The sequence below is a fragment of the Protopterus annectens genome, chromosome 5.part0, assembly GCF_019279795.1.
Source record: "Protopterus annectens isolate FY-2018-M chromosome 5.part0, PAN1.0, whole genome shotgun sequence".
Classification (NCBI taxonomy): Eukaryota; Metazoa; Chordata; order Ceratodontiformes; family Protopteridae; genus Protopterus; species Protopterus annectens.
In genome coordinates, this window is record NC_056735.1 from 1,479,786,466 (window position 1) to 1,479,806,386 (window position 19,921).

General features: G+C 46.0%; 1 protein-coding gene across 1 annotated transcript in view; it reads right to left on the minus strand.

Annotated features, from left to right (window-relative positions):
* The window catches only part of IPO5 (importin 5), a 1,405,185-nt gene that overhangs the window by 407,075 nt on the left and 978,189 nt on the right, over positions 1–19,921 (minus strand). The window contains exon 17 of the mRNA XM_044071309.1: positions 8,665–8,786. Coding sequence (XP_043927244.1) covers positions 8,665–8,786 — 122 coding nt within the window. The remainder of the gene's footprint in view (positions 1–8,664; positions 8,787–19,921) is intronic.

The following is a 19,921-nucleotide window of genomic DNA, read 5'->3' on the forward strand; positions in this document are numbered from 1 at the left end:
AAAGGCTGTAGAGTTAAGTTGCAGCCCTGGTGGAATGTGATCTTATCCCCTTGTGGGGTAGGTCTTCCATGGTGCTTACAGCAGAAATGAATGCAATGTGCTACCCATTTAGAAAGGGCTTGCTTTGAAATTGCCTTCCCCTCTGCCCCTGCAGCAAAGCCAGCTAGCAGCTGTTCAGATTTTCTGAGAGGCTTAATCCTATCCAAATAAAATCTAAGTTGTCTGTGCACGCCCAAAGAGTGCAGTACTAGTTATTTCTGTGGATTCGGGAAAAAGGTGGGCAAATGAATTGACTGATTTAGGGCCACCCTAGACACCACCTTGGGCATAAAGGAAGGATTGGTCCTGAGGGACACCCTGTCAGCATGGAAGATGATGAAGGGCTCCACTGCCATGAGGGCTTGAAGTTCAGACACTCTTCTTGCTGAAGTGATGCCTAGAAGGAAAGCAGTTTTCCAAGGAAGGAATTTCAACTCTGTGGTTGCAGCTGGCTCAAAAGGAGGTAGAGTGAGCTTTTCCAATACAAAGTTAAGGTCCCAGGCTGGAGTAGGGGGCTCTCCTGGGTGGTCTTAGATTTTTGGCCCCTCTTAGGAATGGTTTCAGCAAGGGGTGAGAGAAGAGGGGTGGGCTCAACATTATAATGTGTTGAAATGGCTGAGGCATGAATTTTAACTGACGAGAAGGAAAGGCCCTTCTGGAGCATCTCTGTTAAGTATCGAAGAATATGCAGTAAGCTGGGCACTAGTGCCCATCTCTGGAATCTGGCTCCAGGAACAGTATCTTTTCCACTTTTCAACATAGGATTTCTAGTACTAGGCCTCCTAGCCTCCAGAATGACATCTAGCACCTGCTTACTGAGTGATGCTATTGGAGAGCTCAGGGAATTAGCCAGGCTGCAAGGTTTAGGGTTTGAAGCTGGGGGTGCAGAATCTGGCCATCCTGCTGGGACAATAGGGAAGGGGTCTGAGGCAGGTGCCACGGATCCAGCAGTGACATACTGCGCAAAAGGGGTACCAGTGTTGGCGTGGCCAGTCTGGTGCAATCAGAATTGTCCTTGGTTTGTCTTGTTTGATCTTTAGCAGAACTGTCGGGAGGAGAGGCAGACTGGGAAAAGCATAAGCAGAGGCTTTCCCAGGTGAAGGACAGGATTCCACTTTCCAAGCTTGGCTGTGGGGAGTCCTTGTGCAGAATTTGTCCAACTGGTAGCTCTGAGGGGTGGCAAACAGGTCTATCTCTGGGTTCCCCCCATTTGTTTCTCAAAATGTTGACCATCTTTGGTTCCAGTTTCCACTCGTGTGGGTCCATGAGATTTCTGCTTAGGTAATCTGCCAGTGAATTTAGCTTGCCTGGCAAGAATTAAGATTGTAGGTACACTTGGTAGCTCAAGGCAGTGTTCCACAGAGCCATGGCTAGTCTGCAGAGGGGATACGAGTGGGATCCTCCCTGCTTGTTTATGTACCACATAACAGTGGTGTTTGTCTGTCTTTACCAATAATTGTCCTGGAAGAATGGTCCTTGAAGGCTGTCGGTGAATTCTGTACAGCTAACATTTCTTTTTGATTGATATGCAGGTGCATCTGACTCTGGTTCCATTTGGCCTGAACGGAATCTTGAAGAGGAACTCGAGTCAGGTACTCTAATACCAGTCAGGTTTCCAAGTGTCTGGGGCCAGGCTAGATTCCAAGAAAGCATCATCTACAATGTCCAGGACAGGAGGGATAGCTAAAGGGGCCTGTGTTGAGGCTGGAGTAAATTTCTTAAGCCTCTTTTTGGAGTAGAGTAATCCTGGCTTTCACAACAGAAATGCTCCTTAAGAGTGTGCAAGGTTTCACCAAAATAAAAATCTTCTGGAGGAGAATCACAGGGAATGGAGTCCTCTGCATCAGAATCCTCATAGGTAGATCAGGGCAAATCCTGGTAATCACAAGAAACAGAAGTTTCAGAATCCTGATAAGGAAAATCAATTCTAGGTCTCTTAGAGGGAGAAGGCTGGCTTCCCCTAATTAAAGTAATAAGATCTTCAGCCATTCTTATTTGTTTTTTTAGGCATATGGGCCTGAGCATGCGGTTTGGACGGTTTTCTAGGCGTGGGTCGAGATTTAGGCCTTGAAAAAGATGGCATCGGTCTGAAATGCAAGTCCATAGGCCTGAATACACCTTCAGAAGCCGGTGCCTGCACAGCGGCTCCGGACCCATCCAAGGTAGAGACATCCACAGGTTCCATAGTCGAAGAAGCATATCGCGGCATACCGGACTCCAAATGGGTCTCAGTAGAGGCCTGCGAATCTGAAGTAGTGGGTTATCAGGGACTGCGAAAGCACCTCACTGATTACCAGCTAACTGGAGACTAGCTTAATGGAAGCGTCGTCGGCAGCTTTGGACCTATGCGGTCTGTCATTATCTTTACGTTCTCAGAATGTCAGTAGTCGGATGGCTTACCAAAGCCATTTCTGGATAATTAAACAGAATACCGAAATAGTCTGCTGCAAAAATGGACCAACGAAGAATAGTTCGAGGATTGAATAAGGCACAAAACTGATGGACGTCGTGATCTGGGCCTAGGCAAGGAATGCAGTACGAATGAAATTCTTTGAGGTATTTGCTTTCCACGGGTAATACAATTGTTAACTTTTACTGACATCGGTTTAGAGCAAGAAAAAGGATCCCCAACAGGGTATTTAGCTTTTTTGAAGACTTCGGTTCTGAAACTCAAAAATTTCAGGAGTCGGCCAACCGGCACTTGCAAACTGCTTCAGCTTCAGGCACCGTGCGGCAAGAAAGACTGATGTAATGGCGTCGGCTGCATGCTTTATACCCCTGACTACCTGACGTCATGAAGAAGAGACAGCATCCGACGCAGGAACCAAGACGGATATTCAGGTCGGCTGAGGGCTACCTGCAGGCAGATAACCCAAATGTAATGACTGCAACAGTGAAACACAAAGAACATGCCGGACTGCAACAGTGAATACACTCAAACATCTACATTTATGGTAAGTGTACACAACTGTACTATGTTCTTCGTGTTTCACTGTTGCAGTCTTCACATATGGGTTGATTCCCAAAGCCCAGTAAGAAGACAAAGGGGTGAGGAAGGATCACAGATTAAGGGTTGGCAAGGAGGCCCTGCAAAACTGTAGAGGCAAAACCAGCCCTGTATTTAGGGAACAAAGGTAGATTGTAATGCTTTGTGAAAGTATGGAAAGAAGACCAAGTAGCTGCTTCTCGCATGTCCTTAGTAGGCACACCTCTCAAAGGCTGCAGAGGTAGAGGCTGCTCTAGTAGAATGGGTCCTAATACCTTGAGGGGGAACCTTTCCATTCTGCAGGTAACAAGTAAATACAATGAGCAATCCATTTGGAGGAGATGGTTTGTTTTGAAATAGATTTACCCTGAGCCCCAGGAGCAAAACTAATCAATAACTGTTCAGATTTTTGAAAGGCTTTAGTCCTAAGTAAAATCTCAGCTGTCTATGCACATCAAGAGAGTGCAGAATCCTTTCCCCTTTATTTTGGGGATTATTGAAAAATGTAGGCAGGTGAATAGACCGGTTAAGGGTTAAATTGGAAACCACCTTAGGCATAAAGGAGGGACTGATTCTCAGAAAAACCCTATCTGATTGAAAAATAATGAAAGGTTCTACTGCCATTAAGGCTTGCAGCTCAGATACCCTTCTAGCTTAATAGCTAAAAGGAAAGCAGTCTTCCAGGATAGAAACTTCAAATCTGCAGGGGCAGCTGGTTCAAAGGGAGGCAGAGTAAGTTTTTCCATGACAAAATTAAGATCCCAAGCAGGAGCAGGCGCTCTTCTGGGAGGTCTAAGATCACTAGCTCCCCTCAGGAACTGTTTCAAGGGGTGAGAAAAAATGGGTTGCTCCAAAGAACAATGAGCCGAAATTGCTGAAGCGTGAATTTTGATTGAAGAAAATAAAGTCCACTATTAAGCAATCCTGCTAGGTAGTCAAGAGTGAGTGAAAGGATGAGAAGAGCCTTCTTTAGCTAGCATCCAACAAAATCTCTTCCATTTATCTGCATATGATTTTCTTGTGCTAGGCCTCCTGGCCTAATGAACTTCAACCACCTTGTTGGGAAAGATTTAAGGTATTAGCCAGGTAGTTAAATGCAGAGTTTGAAGACTAGGATGAAGGAACTTCCCCCCCTCCCTGAACCAACAGATCTGGTACCAAGGGAAGATGCCAAGGCTGAGCCTGGGAAAGGCTGCGAAAGAGGGGATACCAATGCTGCCTGGGCCAATCTGGAGCTATCAGAATAGCCTTTGATTTTTCTTCCCTTATCTTTAGCAGCACTCTGGGAAGAAGAGGCAGAGGAGGGAATGCATAAACAGAGAGGTGTCCATGGGAAGGACAAGGCATCCACCCTCCAAGCTTTGTTGTCAAACTCCCTGGTGCAGAAGGTTGGAAGGAGATGATTGGTGTGAGAGAAGAGATCCACTTGTGGGGTTCCCCAATGATGAGTGATGAGATGGAAAATGTCCCTGTGCAGTTGCCACAAAGATCCACACAGAAGATCCAGAACGTGTCTGCTCAAATGATCACACAGAAGATCCAGAACGTGTCTGCTCAAATGATCCACCAAGGAGTTTAGCCTCCCTGGAAGATAGTGGGCTATTAGATGCTGCTATGGACCATAGTCTCATGCTTTGTCTGCACAAGGGGTAAGAGCGAGTCCCCACTTGCTTGTTTATATACCACATGACTGTGGTATTGTCTGTCCTAACCAGCAAAGTCCCGGGGTAGAGTAGGTCCTTGAAAGCCAGCAAGGCCTGGCTGCACTGCCATCAATTTTTTTAAGTTTATGTACAGATGAATTTGCTTGGTGCTCCAAGTCCCCTGTATGCCCCTGCCCTCCAGATGAGCCCCCCATGCAACATGTGAGGGGTCTGTGGTGAGAGTCTGGCTGGCAGGTGCTGGGCGGAAAGGCAGACCCTTGTTCTGAGAACAGGCTGTCACTCAGAGGAACTCCATTTGTAGACAGGGAATCGGGGGACGTATCAAGTCTAAGTCTTGTGTGTGTTGACACCAACGATTTTTGAGGTACCACTGAAGTTCTCATATGCAGCCTTGCATATGGGATCATCAAAATACATGAAGCCATGAACCCCAGTGCTTGCAGGAATTGCCTTGCAGAGAGCTGGGTCATGCTTGCCAAGTTCATGAAGTAAGCGGAAAGATCATCTTGCTTCTGTTGAGGGAGGAATGCCATCTGGGTGGCTGTATTCAGACTTGGGTGGCTGTATTCAGACTTGCTCCCAGGAAAACAATCTCCCTTGAAGGAACCAACTTTAACTTCGTTTCGTTGTGTGTGTAAGCCATAGAGACGATAATGTTCTTCACGAAATCCAGATCCTTTTCCAATTGCTCTGGGGAGTTTGCGATGAGAGTCGTCCAGGTAAGGATAAATTTGAATGTTTCTCTGCCTGCAAAAAGCAATGGCTGGAGCCAGGCACTTCGTAAAAACTCTGGGAGCAGTAGATAAGTCAAAGGGCAATGCAGAGAACTGAAAGTGTTGCTCCCGAGCCCTGAAGCGAAGGAACTGCCTGCAACTTTCCCTTATTGGGATGTGCAGATAAGCCTCCTTGAGATCCAAAGTTACCAGCCATGAATCCTTTCCCAGCATTGGTAGTAACTTTTGAAGGGTGAGAATCTTGAATTTGGGAATCACCAGAAAAGAGTTTAGAATGGACAGATTCAGAATAGGGCACCAGGAGCCCCCTTTCTTGGGTACCAGAAAAAGCCTTGAATAAAAACTTAGGCCTGCCTGATTTGCAGGAACTGGCTCTATGTCCCCCATAGTAGAGAAGAAATTTGAGTTTCTACCTCTTCCTTGAGAGTGTTGGGTATTGTCTGAGTAAGCTCTGTAAAACAGGGAAGGTGTGAAAATAAAACTTATCTTTGTTTACTATATTGAGCTCCCATTTGTCGTCTGTGATGGTAGACCATACCTCTGCAAACCTGGCTAACCTTCCCCCAAAGGAAACCCAGGGTCCGCAGAGGTAGGCACAAGGCCCGAGTATTTGAGAATGCTTGCTTTGGGAAGCTGGCTTAGAACTCCCTGATTTTGCAGAAGAATGCCATTGTTTAGCCCTTTGAGGGGCAGAAGCCTGCCCTCTGGAAGATCTGAAACCCCTAGGCCTAGAGTGACCCTGCTTGCCAGGATCAGGGAAAGACCAATTCGTGGAAGGATAATGCCTACTAAAGCGAGGAGGCTGAACCGGAAGGAAATCTTTTACAGCTTTTATAGAGTTAGCCTTATCCTCCAACTTTTTCAGTACCTCCTCAGCCTCATTACCAAAAAGATGGTCTTTGTGCAAAGGAACATCCAGCAATTTAGACTTGCCTGGTTCAGAAAGAGACTGATCCCAGAGCCAAGCATGCCTTCTAATTACGGAACCAGTGGCTGCTGCTCTACAGGAAGCCTCCAAAGTGTCAAAACCACAATGAAGTGAATGCTTATTAACTAAAGTGGCAGAATTCAGCAAGTCTTGCAAATCTTTGTTTTCAGTCATGGAAGGAATATCTCCAAGTTTATCCTTAATAGCCTGCAACGTATGCTGCTGATACTTAAGCATGTGAAAGACAATTCACGGATCTAATGGCAAGAGTTGCAAAAGTATAGACACTTTTTTACCCCACCTGTCCAAGGCCCTAGATTCCATATCAGAAGGCACAGGGTTTCTAGCAATAGTAGCCATAACACCCTTGGGGCCTTGAAAAATAATTTCTGGATCAGCAGCAGGATTTCTAAAAAGGAATTGAGATTCAGGAACCCTGTAATATCTATCCGGTTTTCTGGGGGCAGGAGGAACAGAATTAGGAGTTAAAGAATTTTCCATGAAAACCTCATCCACTTCCAAAGCTGGAGGTATAGCCAGAGGCTTATGCTGTGGCAATCTAAAAATTCCCGGATTCTTTTCTGTGGAAAATCCTGACATTCCCATTTAAAATTCTCCCTAAGAGTATTCAAAGTATCCCCAAAGGTAAAACCGCCGAAGTCGCAGTAGAGGTAGTTGGTAAAAGCTTGCTGTCTGAATGAAGAACGGAGGCCTCAGATACCGGCGTCAGCTTAGCAGCTCCGGATCCAGCTGAAGAGGCAACAGGTCAGAAGGCAAAATGGAGGCCGGAGGCTTGGGGGGGACTCTGAAAAGGTCTCAACAGAGGCCTGTGGTTGCAAATCCACGGACTGCAAGGGCTGCAAAAGCGCCTCACTGGCTACCGCATGACTGACTACCATCCTAACATTATCAGAGGACTTAACCTTCTGAAGCCGGTCGCGGTTCTTATCCTTACGCTTCTTGGCTATATCTGAAGCCTGAAGACCAGCAGACGCCATACCGACAAACTTAGGCCTAACTACAAAATGTTTAGCTAAAAGCTTAGCCAGACGACGAATAGTACGTGGACTAAAGGAGGTACAGAGATCACAATTAGGAACGTCGTGGTCAAGGCCTAGACAAATACAATGGGAATGAAAAACTCTATGGGGAATCTGCTTTCCACAGGTAAGACAATTATTAACCTTTACTGACATTCATTAAGGCAATAAAAGAGGATCCCCAACGGGATACTTAGCTGTAGTAGACTTCAACTTTGTAGTCTGAAACAAAAAAAGGTAAACTGCCGACCAGCACTCATGCAAGAAATGCTTCTGCTTCGGGCTCCGCGGCAAGGAAGACTGAGGAAGTGACATCAGCTGCCTCACTTTGTATTGGACGTCCTTTACAACAGATGGCAGCCGACGTCATATTTACTTACCTTTGGTGTTCTGGCCGTTCGAGGGCTACCAAGAGCCGGATAACCCATTGGTTAGACTGCAACAGTAACACGAACATAAGAGTCTTTTCCCCATCCCCGGACTTCTTAGTAGGAGGTTGAAGCTGGGGCAAAGGAAGGAGAAGCCTCTGAAGGGAGAAGGCCCTTCAGAATCAACTTGTTCCTCACGTCCATCAATGTGCATGGATTGAAACCCACGCAGACAGAGCAGGAGGACTTTAAGTGCTCTACACCCAGGCAAACAATGCACAGTGTGGCCATCAGAAAGAGGAAGCTTATGGCCACTGTACATTTCCTGAAGCCTGGCTTAGGTGGTTCGGCCATGGCTAGAACACTACACTCGGACCACACAGAAGAGATAGCGAGAGAGTGTTTAAAAAAAAAAAAAAAACGCTAATCGCACAGGAGAGGGTAGGGCAAGATGACAGCAAATACTCCAGACACCCAAAAGAGGAGATAGAAAAAGGCACAAAGTCTAATCTTTCTTGCATGGAAGCTTGGAGTTGTAACCAAGCTGCTCTCTCTCACGAGCAGCAAACAAGATCTGGGGGAGAAGGGAGACAGGGGCATTATGAGTAGGGGGAGCTTGGATCCGATACTGGAGTATGCTGCAGAGTTGGATCCACGCCAGATCAGAGTGCCACAGGTTGAAGACAAAATGAAAACTTCAGATCACACCTTTTATTAATGCAAATTTTCTAAATTTCAGGTAATTTAAATTCAATATTTCAGACAGTCAATTTTGCTAAAAAAGTTAATACTTTAAATTCAAATGAATTTCTCTACTGAACACTTGTTTAAAATACTAAGTCAGATGGCCTGCAGCAATTCAACCTCTAAGCAACTATTTCACAGTGATAAGTCACATTACCTACCAGCATCTGACAGGCAGTAGCCTTTTCCTCCAAGCCTGCAGTCTTGATTCCAAAACTTTGCTGATCTCCCAGATTAACAAATTCCCAGCCATCATCTTCATTTATGCTCTCCATGTCTTGTGCTAAACACAATGGATGAAATATTAGACAAAACTGTCATGATTAAGTTTTAATTACTGCAATGACAAAATCAGATGTTCCAAGACCTCATGTGGATGACTGCAAAACAAGCTTCAAATTCTCAAATCAGTAAAATGAAATCCACATATATGCACAGAAAAAAGGTCTTTAAGGTAAGCTCTTTATGCAGACCCCCAAAAACTCAAGATTCCTTATCAATGGAAGAAAATCCCTCCTCAGCTGAGCTCTTATGGCCATATTTAAATTTACTGATTGGGGTAGAGCTCCAGTCTGCTGAAAACGTTAGCCAAAACTCTTCTGCAATGAGAGGATTAATCCCAGACATCTGATCATTTTGAGTTGCCAAATGTACTACTGCCTCACTGCAATCAAAGAGGAAAAATTAGGAAGTATCCCTTTTACCCCAAACATGGTACAGTGCAGAAACCTGCTACAGAACAAGCCTTAACCTTACATTATACATTACCGAACCCCCAAAAGAAGGGGGGTCTCTACCCAAGAACCCTTACTCAAACTAGGCAACCATGTATACACTATATACAAGAGTGATTAGCATATCCTTAGGTCCCATAAAAACACACTGGGGGTAATGCTGAAGATTTAACAGTTTTTCCCAGATCAGATTTGAGAACATGAAAAGGAGGGATGGATTACATAAACATCTGCTTTTACCAGAGCTCTGTATTACTTTCATGGGAGGAATCACTGCAGCAGTTAATATTCCATACGACCACAGAATACCTATCATTATGCAGAGGACGCTACAGCATTTCTTTAAACATTGCTGCAAAGCTTGCTCTGCTTTTAGACTAGATATCCGTGTGCTGCTTATACGTGGAGCAAATGGAAGTCCAAATAGCTGCTTCAAAATGTTTATATCATTATGGTACCTGATGACTTGGTGAAATGTGCCCTTAGAGTGTTTCCTATTGATGGCTATAGTTATAGCCAAACAAAATACAACTATCCAAATCGCATAGAAAAGTTCTGTGTAGATGCTTGCTTACCTTGTTTCTCCAAGGAAAAAGCAAAGCTAATGCAACACTAATGTCCTTGGGTCCAGCTGGCAGAACATGGACTGTGCGCAGATCCATGATGCGCAACAATTTTCAATTTTTTAGGAAAGGGGAGTAGGCTGAATGACAGCAAATTTTGTACCTACCTTAGGCCTGAAGAACAGGATGATCCTGAAGCAAACTATCCTTGCAGAACAAAATTTAGAATTCCTTACATACAAGATCTTGACTTCAGTGATCATTCCTGCATAAGTGACAGCCAACAAGAAAGGAAAGTTGTGTAAAATCTTCCCATAACCATAGATATCCTTCTCTTCCATGTTGCAGTATTTTACTTGTGTTTACCTTTCTTCCGTCCAGGTTTCCAAAGATTCAGTCCCTCTTGGTGCGGACGTCTGATGTGGAGGCAGGAACGCGGGCCATAAAGGTGACATTTGCATGCACCAGCCCTCAGAACATAGAAACCAGAGACAGAGCCAGTCAAAGGGCATAGACTGTCCAAAAGCAGAGGACAGCAAGTGCAAGCCTATGAGGGGGAAGATGGGGGGGGGGGGGATACTGCAGCATGGAAGAGGACATCTATGGTTATGGTAAGATTTTACACAACTTTCCTATGTCCTTCTATTCCAATGTTGCAGTAGGGGGCGAGTACCAAAGCTCTCTATTGACTGGGAGGTGGCCTGGCAGAGGACTCCAGGAAACCATGCAGGATAGCCCTGACAAACCCTGCCCTTGGAGATGTGGTCCTGTTTGAAGAGCCTGGTGAAGGTGTGTACAGAGGACCAAGTAGCTGCCTCCAGAATGGGATTAGTGTCTAGGCGTTTAAAAAAGGTTCCAGAAGAGGCCATAGCTCTTGTAGAATGGGCCCTGACATTGCCTTGCAAGGTCTTGCCATGATGCGAGCAGCAAAAGGAAATAGTCCTGGAAATACAGAATGAAAGGGTTTGCTCACTGCTTTCCCCAGAGCCCTGGGGTGAAAGGAGACAAACAGTTGGTCTGATATGAGAAAAGGTCTGGTTTTATGCAAATAAAATCTGAGTTGCCTGTGAACGTCTAGGGAATGAAGGACTCTCACCATCTCCCTGCAGGTTAGGGAAGAAGGTAGGCAGGTGGATAGCTTGATTCAAGAAAATATCGTTGACCACCTTGGGAATGAAAAAAGGGTTTGTCCTAAGGGTGACTTCTGTCCATATGAAAAAAACAGAAAAAGGGGTGTAGCCATAAGGGCTTGAAGCTCCGAGACCCTTCTGTTCGATGTCAAGGCTACTAGCTGTACAGTTTTCCAAGTGAAAACTAAGGGGGCCTTGTCAGCTGGTTCAAAGGGTGTTCAAAGGGCGCAAGAGTTTTTCTAACACATAATTAAGATCCCAGGGAGGTGGAGACAGTTTCCTTGGGGGGGGGTCTTAGGTGCAGAACACCCTTGAGGAAAAGTTTGGCTGGGAGTCTGGATGCCAGCGGAGGGTCCATAGGCAGGCAAGTAGAAATGGCAGACAGGTGTGCTTTTAAAGAGGAGTACAAACTTGACTGCAATAGTTCACACAGGTAAGACAGAATCCGGGGAATATCACTGTCCAGCAGATCCATCTGTTATGACAAGATAGAAAACCTTTTCCATTTGGAGATGGGATTTTCTTGTGTAGTGTTTCCTACCCTCCTGCAGGACTGAAAAAGCACATCCTCATTGTACAGGTGTCTGAAGGGGATCAGAATCCTATCCGCCACAGGGTAAGGTGCAAAGACTACCACTGTGGGTGTATCGGTGTCCCCTTGAGCTGTGCGATACATTCACTGAGGGGCGGTAACTTGTGGTGATTGCTCTTGGACAGATGAAGTAGAGGGAACCAGTTGCTGAATTTTTAGTAGGATCCTCTGAATTAATGGGAATGCATACAGGAATTTCCCCTTCCAAGATATTCAGAGGACATCTGTTAGTAATGCCTTTTGGTCGTGTGTCCTGGAGCAATAGCTCTGGAGTTGCCCGTTTGTGTAGGAGATGAACAGGTCTATTTGTGGAATACCCTACCTGGGGGACAGATTTAGAAACATCTGACTGCATTCATTCGTGGCTGTCCAATTTGGTTCTGCTTAGTGAACCTTCCTGCGAGTTGTACTGGGATGGGATGTAGGCTGCCTGGAGGGTGATTCCCTGAGAAGTAGCCAGCTCCCATACCTGAAGAGCTAGTTTGCATAGGAGGTAGGACTTGGTCCCCCCTTGCTTGTTAAGGTACCACAACCATGGTGTTGTCTGAAGATCTTTAGGAGGTCCTGCTGGAGTTAAGGTTGGAAGGCCTGCAGGGCGAGGAGGATTGCTCTCATTTCCCCGACAAACATTTATGTGCTCTTGTTTATGTCCGTTTGTCCACAAACCTTGCAATATCCTTGGACCCAGAGTTGCCCCCCAGCCCAGATCTGAGGCATCTGTGTGCATGGTCGGGGAGGCATCTGTAGGTGTAGACCCAGATTCTGGGCTACCTGAGCTAACCATTTCAATTCTTGGTGAAAACAGAGAAGGAGTGGGACTCTGAACTCAAGAGGATGTGAGTGCTGGGTCCACACCGAGCAAAGGTACCATTGAAATTTCCTCATGTGTAACCTCGCCAGGGGTAGCACGGGGATAGTGGCTGCCATGTACCCTAGTAGTCTCAGGAATTCTCACAGTCAGTTCTGATGAATGAAGGGAAGAGAGAAGGTGGTGGGAAAAGAGATGCCACGTTTTCCCCTGGAAGGGAGGCCATCATGATGTCTGTCCTGATTCTGCATCCCATGAAGACTATTGTTCTGTGCAGGATAGAGTTGGGACTTAGGGAAATTTATCAGGCACCGTGGAGACTGCAGGAGGTCTTTTGTGTGACGAAGGAGGGTTCCCTCTGCTGCCTGAATTAAGAGGTAGTTTAGGTACAGGAATTTATATTCCCTTGGTCCTGCAATAGGCAAGCATTGGAGCCAGGCATTTTGTGAACACCCATGGGCAGTGGACAGCCCAAAAGCCAAGGCACAGAACTGAAAGTGAGAAGAGCCTGCATTGAACCTGAAATATTTCCTGAAGGCAGGCTTTACAGGAATGTGAAGATGGGCCTCCTTTATGTCCAGGGTTGCCTTGAAGGCCTGAGGAAGAATGCGGGAGAAAAGAAAGTGTGGGTAAGGTGAGCATCCTGAAAGTGGGGACCTTTAGGAAGAGGTTGAGGAGAGAGAGGTCTAACAGGTCTCCCATGGTCCTTCCTTCCTGGGAACCAGAAATATTCTGGAGTAGAATCCTTTCCCTTGAGAAGGGGGGGGGGGGAGGACTGAATCTATGGTGCCTTGAAACAGCAGGTTGTTTAAGACATAATGGAGAAGGGTCAGTTGAGATGCAGGCAGCTGTGGCATTGCCAGTCTTGGAGGAGGGGTGATCCAAGTCAAAGGAACCCTCCCGCAGGATGGACAAAACCCACTTGTCTGATGTCATGAGGGACAACGTAGGGAGACAGCGAGAGGCAGGTGGACAACAGAAGGGAGACATATGGGGGAGGAATGAATTGTGGCAGGCAGACACTGCCCACCCTGTTAGGAAAGGGAGGCCTCTGGCTAGTGGGCTGGGGTGTCCTAGGCTGAGCGGGTTGTTTTCTGGGGGGTTTTCTAGACCTATGAGGGGATGAAGGCCTGGAGGTGTCTCATAAATTGTGTCTGTCAGATAGTTTCTCTGGAACTTAGGGATAGGAGAGACTAGAAGATGCTGGAGGTCCTGTAGTTCCTTCCCTTTTTGCTGCAGAAAAGTACAGTTTTGTACCTACCATAAATGTAGATGTTCGAAGATCCACATTGCTGCAGTCCTAACACTTGGGTAGTCCGCTGTCCCTCGGTCGGCCCGAATATCAGAGTATAAGGCTGACGTCGGTCAAGGCGCATTTGACTGACATCAGAACGTCAGGGTACAAATGCGCATGACCGACGTCATATCCTCAGTCTTTTCTTGCCCCAGATGTCAGAAGACCCTAAAAAGAAAGGTCAAAATCCATAGACCACAACTAAACAACCAACTAGCCTAACACCAAAAATATGTATAATATATACAATATATACAAAATGCCATATACCTCAGATGGATAACCCAACCCACACAACCACCTCAAACAGCAGAGGGGAAGGAGGGAGGTAATTGGACTGCAGCAATGTGGATCTTCGAACATCTACATTTATGGTAGGTACAAAACTGTACTATGTTCTTCATCCCACATTGCTGCAGTCCTAACACTTGGGTAGAATCCCAAAGCAGAGGTAAGGGAGGATGGCTAAATTATAATGAAGCAGGAGCTGCCAAAATGCCCTGCAACACAGCAGTGGCAAAACCAGCCCTGGATTTAGAGTACAATGGAAGGTGGTAATGCCTAGAGAAGGTATGCACTGAACTCCAAGTGGCTGCCTCTAAAATATCCTTAGTAGCCACCCCTCAAAAAGCTGTTGAAGTGGCAGTAGCCCTAGTGGAATGAGGTCTAATCCCAGCTGGAATCTGTTTGCCATGATGGGAATAACAGAAAGCAATGCAAAATCCAATCCACTTAGAAATAGTTTGTTTTGACACGGGCTTGCCCTGAGAGCACAAAGCAAAAGAAACTAATAACTGCTGAGACTGTCTGAACCCTTTAGTTCTGTCCAAATAATATCGCAACTGCCTGTGTACATCTAAAGTGTGCAAAATCTTTTCCCCTTTAGTTTGGGGATTTGCATAAAAAGTAGGCAAATGAATAGTTTGGTTTAAAGCCACACTAGAAACCACTTTAGGCATAAAGGAAGGATTAGTGCGTAAAGATACCCTATCCTTGTGGAAAATTAAGAAAGGCTCAACTGCCATAAGGGCCTGCAATTCAGAAACCCTTCTTGCAGAGGTAATGGCCAACAAAAAAGCAGTTTTCCATGACAAATATTTCAACTCAGCAGTAGCTGCAGGCTCAAAAGGTTGTAGAGTGAGTTTCTCCAACACAAAATTGAGATCCCAAGCAGGAGTAGGAGCTCTTCGTGGGGTCTTATATTCTTTGCCCCTCTAAGAAATTGCTTGAATAAAGGATGAGAAAACAATGGTGGGTCACAATCGTAGTGAGCTGAAATTGCTGCAGCATGAATCTTAATAGAAGAGAAGGACAAACCTTTGTCCAATAACTCAGTAAGATATTGAAGAGCCACACTTAAATCAGGCTCAGAAACATCCAAATCCTTAGCTGCACTCCAAAATAAAAATCTCTTCCATTTATCTGCGTACACTTTCCTTGTACTAGGCCTTCTGGCTTCCAAAATCACATTCAAAACTTGTTGTGGAAGTTGAGACCCTTTATGGTTTAAAACAGAATATGCCATGCTGTTAGGTGAAGAGAGTGAAGTTTGACATTGATCAAATGACTGTCCTCCTGGGACAACAGATGTGGAATCAAAGGCAAAGGCCATGGAGGCTTCTGTACTAGACTTCTCAGTAGTGGGTACCAGTGCTGTCGAGGCCAATCTGGAGCTATCAAAATCATCCTTGGCTTGTCCTGTCTGACCTTCAGAAGTACCTTTGGGAGGAGAGGCAGAGGTGGAAAGGCATACACATGAAGATTTTTCCAACTGAAAGAAAGAGCATCCACTTTCCAAGCTGTGGGATGAAACCGCTTTGTGCAAAACTTTGGCAGCTGGTGGTTTAGTGGAGAAGCGAACAGATCTATGTCTGGAGTTCCTCAGGACACTGTCAATTTCTGAAATACATGAAGATCCAGTTTCCACTCGTGGGGATCCATGATTTGTCTGCTTAACACGTCTGCTAAGGAGTTATGTGCTCCCGGCAGAAACCTTGCCTGAAGATTTAGTTGTAAACTGAGAGCAGTCTCCCACAAAATCATTGCTTGCCTGCATAGAGGATAAGAATGTGTTCCCCCTTGCTTGTTGATGTACCACATGACAGTTGTGTTGTCTGTTAGAATCAACACCTGCCCTGGAAGAAGTAAATCCTTGAAAGCTATTAATGCAAACTGGACTGCTAACATCTCCTTCAAGTTGATATGTAGATGTTGCAGTCTGGCAGGCCACTTGTCTTGTATCCACTTTCCATTTAGATGAGCTCCCCAAGCTATGTCTGAGGCATCTGTTAAAATCTGACTCGCCTCTGGCCGGGTCACAGAGAGTCCCTTGTTTAGGTGACATTCCTGAGCCCACCACAAAAATTCCTTTTGAATGCAAGGTATTATTTGAATGACAGTGTCCAGATCCTGGCAGTGCTGTGTCCATACATTTTGAGATACCATTGTAGCTTCCTCATATGCAGTTTGGCATTGGGAAGCACCAGAATACAAGATGCCATGAACCCTAAGGCTTGAAGGACTGTCCTTGCAGTCAGCCCGGACTGATGAGATAGCTGAAGGAAGTAAAGGGATAGATTCTTTTGTTTGTCCGGGGTTAAAAGGCCATCTGGGATGCTGTATTCAGTCTCACACCCAGAAAGCACATGTCTTGAGAGGGTACTAGACTGGACTTTATTTCGTTCACAGAATACCCTAGGCATCTTAGCACTGCTATCACATATTCCAAATGATGAAGAAGCTCTTCCTTCCTTGAGCCAGAATCAGGCAGTCGTCCAAATAAGGATAGATCTGTATTCCTTTTAGCCTGAAGAAAGCTATCACTGGAGCCAGAACTTTCGTGAACACTCTGGGCAGTAGATAAGCCAAAGGGCAATGCAGAGAACTGATAGTGAGAAGTCCCAGCTCGAAAACGCAGATACTTCCTGCACTTTAGTCTGATAGGAACATGAAGGTAAGCCTCCTTGAGATCCAAAGTTACCATCCAATGATCTTTGCCCAGCAGAGGTAAAAGCTGCTGCAACGTCAACATTTAGAACTTGGGAATGTCCAGATAAGTATTGAGGACAGATAAATCCAAAATTGGTCTCCACGTGTTCCCCTTCTTTGGGACTAGGAACAGGTGAGAATAAAATCCTAGGCCCCTTTCTGGCATAGGAACCGGCTGTATGGCCCCTATTTGGAGTAACAGTGAAATTTGCTTGTGAGCCTCTATTCTTTGTTGAGGAGGAATGTCTGGCATGCCTTTGAAAGGAGGCAAGGTATGGAAATAAAACCTGTAACCGTGATGTATGATATCCAGTACCCATTTGTCTTGGGTAATCAAACTCCAATTTTCTTTGAAAAGTGCCAACCTTCCTCCCAAAGGTGCTGCCAGGCGAGAAGAATCTGGCAGCTGAAAAGGTAGGTCATTGGGTCTGTTTACGAAAGGACTGACCCCTGCCCTCACTTGCAGACTGTGCAGGAGAACTCCCTGTTCTAGGCCTGAAAGAGCCCTGACCTCTGCCCCTGCCACGTCTAGATCTACCCCTAGACTGGGAATCATAAGAAGGATACGTCCACCCTTTAGTAGGCCAATTTCTACTAAACTTTGGAGGCTGAACCTGCAAAAAATCTTTAACAGTCTGCATAGACTTAGCCTTGTCTTCCATTTTCTTTAAAACTGCCTCAACAGGAGAACCAAAAAGGACATCAGATTGCAAAGGGGCATCCAAAATTCTAGTTTTAACATGGTCAGATAAATTTTGATCCCTCAGCCAGGCATGCCTGCGAAGAACTGACCCAGTGGCAGCCACCCTAGACGAGGCCTGTACAGCATCAAAACCACATTGCAAAGAATGCTTACCCACCTGTTCAGAAACATGCACTAAATCTTGTAACTCTCTACAGTCAATACCTTCCGCCAGAGCATCAACCTTAGATTTCAACTGAGAAAGGAGATAATTTTGATATTTCAACATGTGAAACTGGCAATTCAAAGCTCTCATGGCTAGAGTGGAAGAAGTATAAACTTTCTTTCCCCATCTATCCAAGGCCCTGGCCTCTTTATCTGCAGGAACCGGATTCTTGACAACAGAAGCCTTAACACCCTTAGGCCCCTGGCTAACAGTTTCTGGGTCTGCCCTAAGACTCTTAAAAAGATACTTATTAGCTTCAGGCACCCTGTAATACCTATCTGGTTTAACAGGAGCAGGAGGCAAAGAATCAGGATTAAGAGAAGCCTCTGCAAACACATCTTCCACCACATTCAGAACAGGAGGTATAGCTAAAGGCCTATGCTGGGGTAAAACAAAAATTCCTAAGCCTTTTCCTGGAATCAGAGAAATCCTGACCTTCCCATTTAAAATGCTCTCTCATGGAGTGAAGGGTCTCTGAAAAGAAAAATCCTCAGGAGGAGAAGCAGAAGGAGTAGAATCATCCACATCAGAATCAGAATAATGAGAATACTCCTGCAAGTCTTCAGCCGAAGACTCAGACACATCCAAGCCTGCTCATAATCCCCAACACAGGTTCCATCCTAGGCCTCTTTTCAGGAGGGGGCATAGAGCCTCTAATTAAAGTAATTAAATCCTCTGCCATTTTGAGCATGTGCTTCTTGGGCACAGCACCTGAAGAACTGGGAGCGACACCCACAGAAGCTAAACTAGACCTGCCTCTAGGAGAAGCCTTGGAAGCAGAAAGAGGGGGCCTAGACCCCTTAGGAAGGGAGGGGAGTACAGTTACTTGAGAAGCCCCTACAGCCTGCCCTGCCTCCTGGGAGGCCACATCCTGTAAAATCAAAGTTTCTCCCTGGGACTCCAGAGAGGCCTCCGTCGGAACCACCGGTTCCACTGACGCCTCTAAAGGACTGACGTCCGGTTCGGACGACTCCTCTAACCTAGGTTTAACTGCCTTGTCCTTGCGCTTCTTAGAGGAAGCCGGCGGAGCATCCGACGGCATTTTGTAATTACACCGCTTCCCAAAGACCAACCTTGCACAATCCAACCTCCGCTTAATAGTGCGTTTATTAAACCTAGCACAAAAGCGGCATCCAACAACATCGTGCTCAGGTCCTAAACAAGGTATACACAAATTATGGTAATCCCTATGCGGTATCTGTTTCCCACAAGAAATACAGTTATTCACTTTTTCTGACATCCGGTAAACCACTGAGGCAAGAAAAAACCAAAATATTCCCCAACGGGGTACTTAACCAACTCTGACTTCGGTCTGAAACTCCGAATTCGAAAAATTTCAGAACGCCGAACGGCACTTGCAACACTGCTTCTGCATCGGACCATGCGGCAAAAAAGACTGAGGATATGACGTCGGTCATGCGCATTTGTACCCTGACGTTCTGATGTCAGTCAAATGCGCCTTGACCGACGTCAGCCTTATACTCTGATATTCGGGCCGACGAGGGACAGCGGACTACCCAAGTGTTAGGACTGCAGCAATGTGGGATGAAGAACATCTTAAGAGATCAGCCACTTTGGCACCAAAGAGGGCTGAGTGATCCAAAGCAGCGTCCAGGAGCTTGGCTCTGAAATCAGGGAGGGGCTGCAGGAGCATCCAGGAATATCTCCTTAACATGGATGCTGATGCAGCTGACCTGAGGCCTCAGCTGCATTCTATCCACACCTAAGGGAGTGCTTGTTCACCTGACAGAACAGCCCCAACAAGGAAGTCAGGGATGCTTTTGCAGCGCAGTCAGGGATGTCATTCAACTCCTTGGAGGCTTTGTCCTGCAGAGCAAGAGAGTAAACATGTGAGACTGATAACTGGCTGCCCTAAAGGCCACGGTGGCAAAAGTGTAAATTATCTTTCCCCGCCTCTCTATAGCCTTGCTGTCCTTATCTGCAGGGAGGACAGTGGTAGGAAGGAGTTTGGATGCCCTGTCAGTAGAAATGGAGATAGTGGCAAAGTCTGCCAGAGGGCATTTGAACAAGAATTTGAGTCAGGGACCTTGTATAATCTATCTGCCCTACAAGGGGCAGGAGGTCAGGAATCTGGATTAATGGATGCCGCAGCAAATGCATCCAGGAAAGCAGGCCGAACAGGTGGAATTGGTGAAGGGTTTGGAGATTCCACTATTAGATCATAAAATCTCTTTGCTGCTCAGTCATGTCTGAGCATTCCCACTTGAAGTGGTCTCTCATCAAGTTAAGTGTCCCCGAAGGTTAAGTCTTCCACTGGGGAATCAGGCTCTGCAGAGGCTTCTTCAGGAGATCCATACCCCAGGGGGGATGAGATCTGGGACAAGGACAGGGAGTCCTCAGAGGAGTCAACTCTTCTGCTGGCTGACTCCCAGTCCTTTCA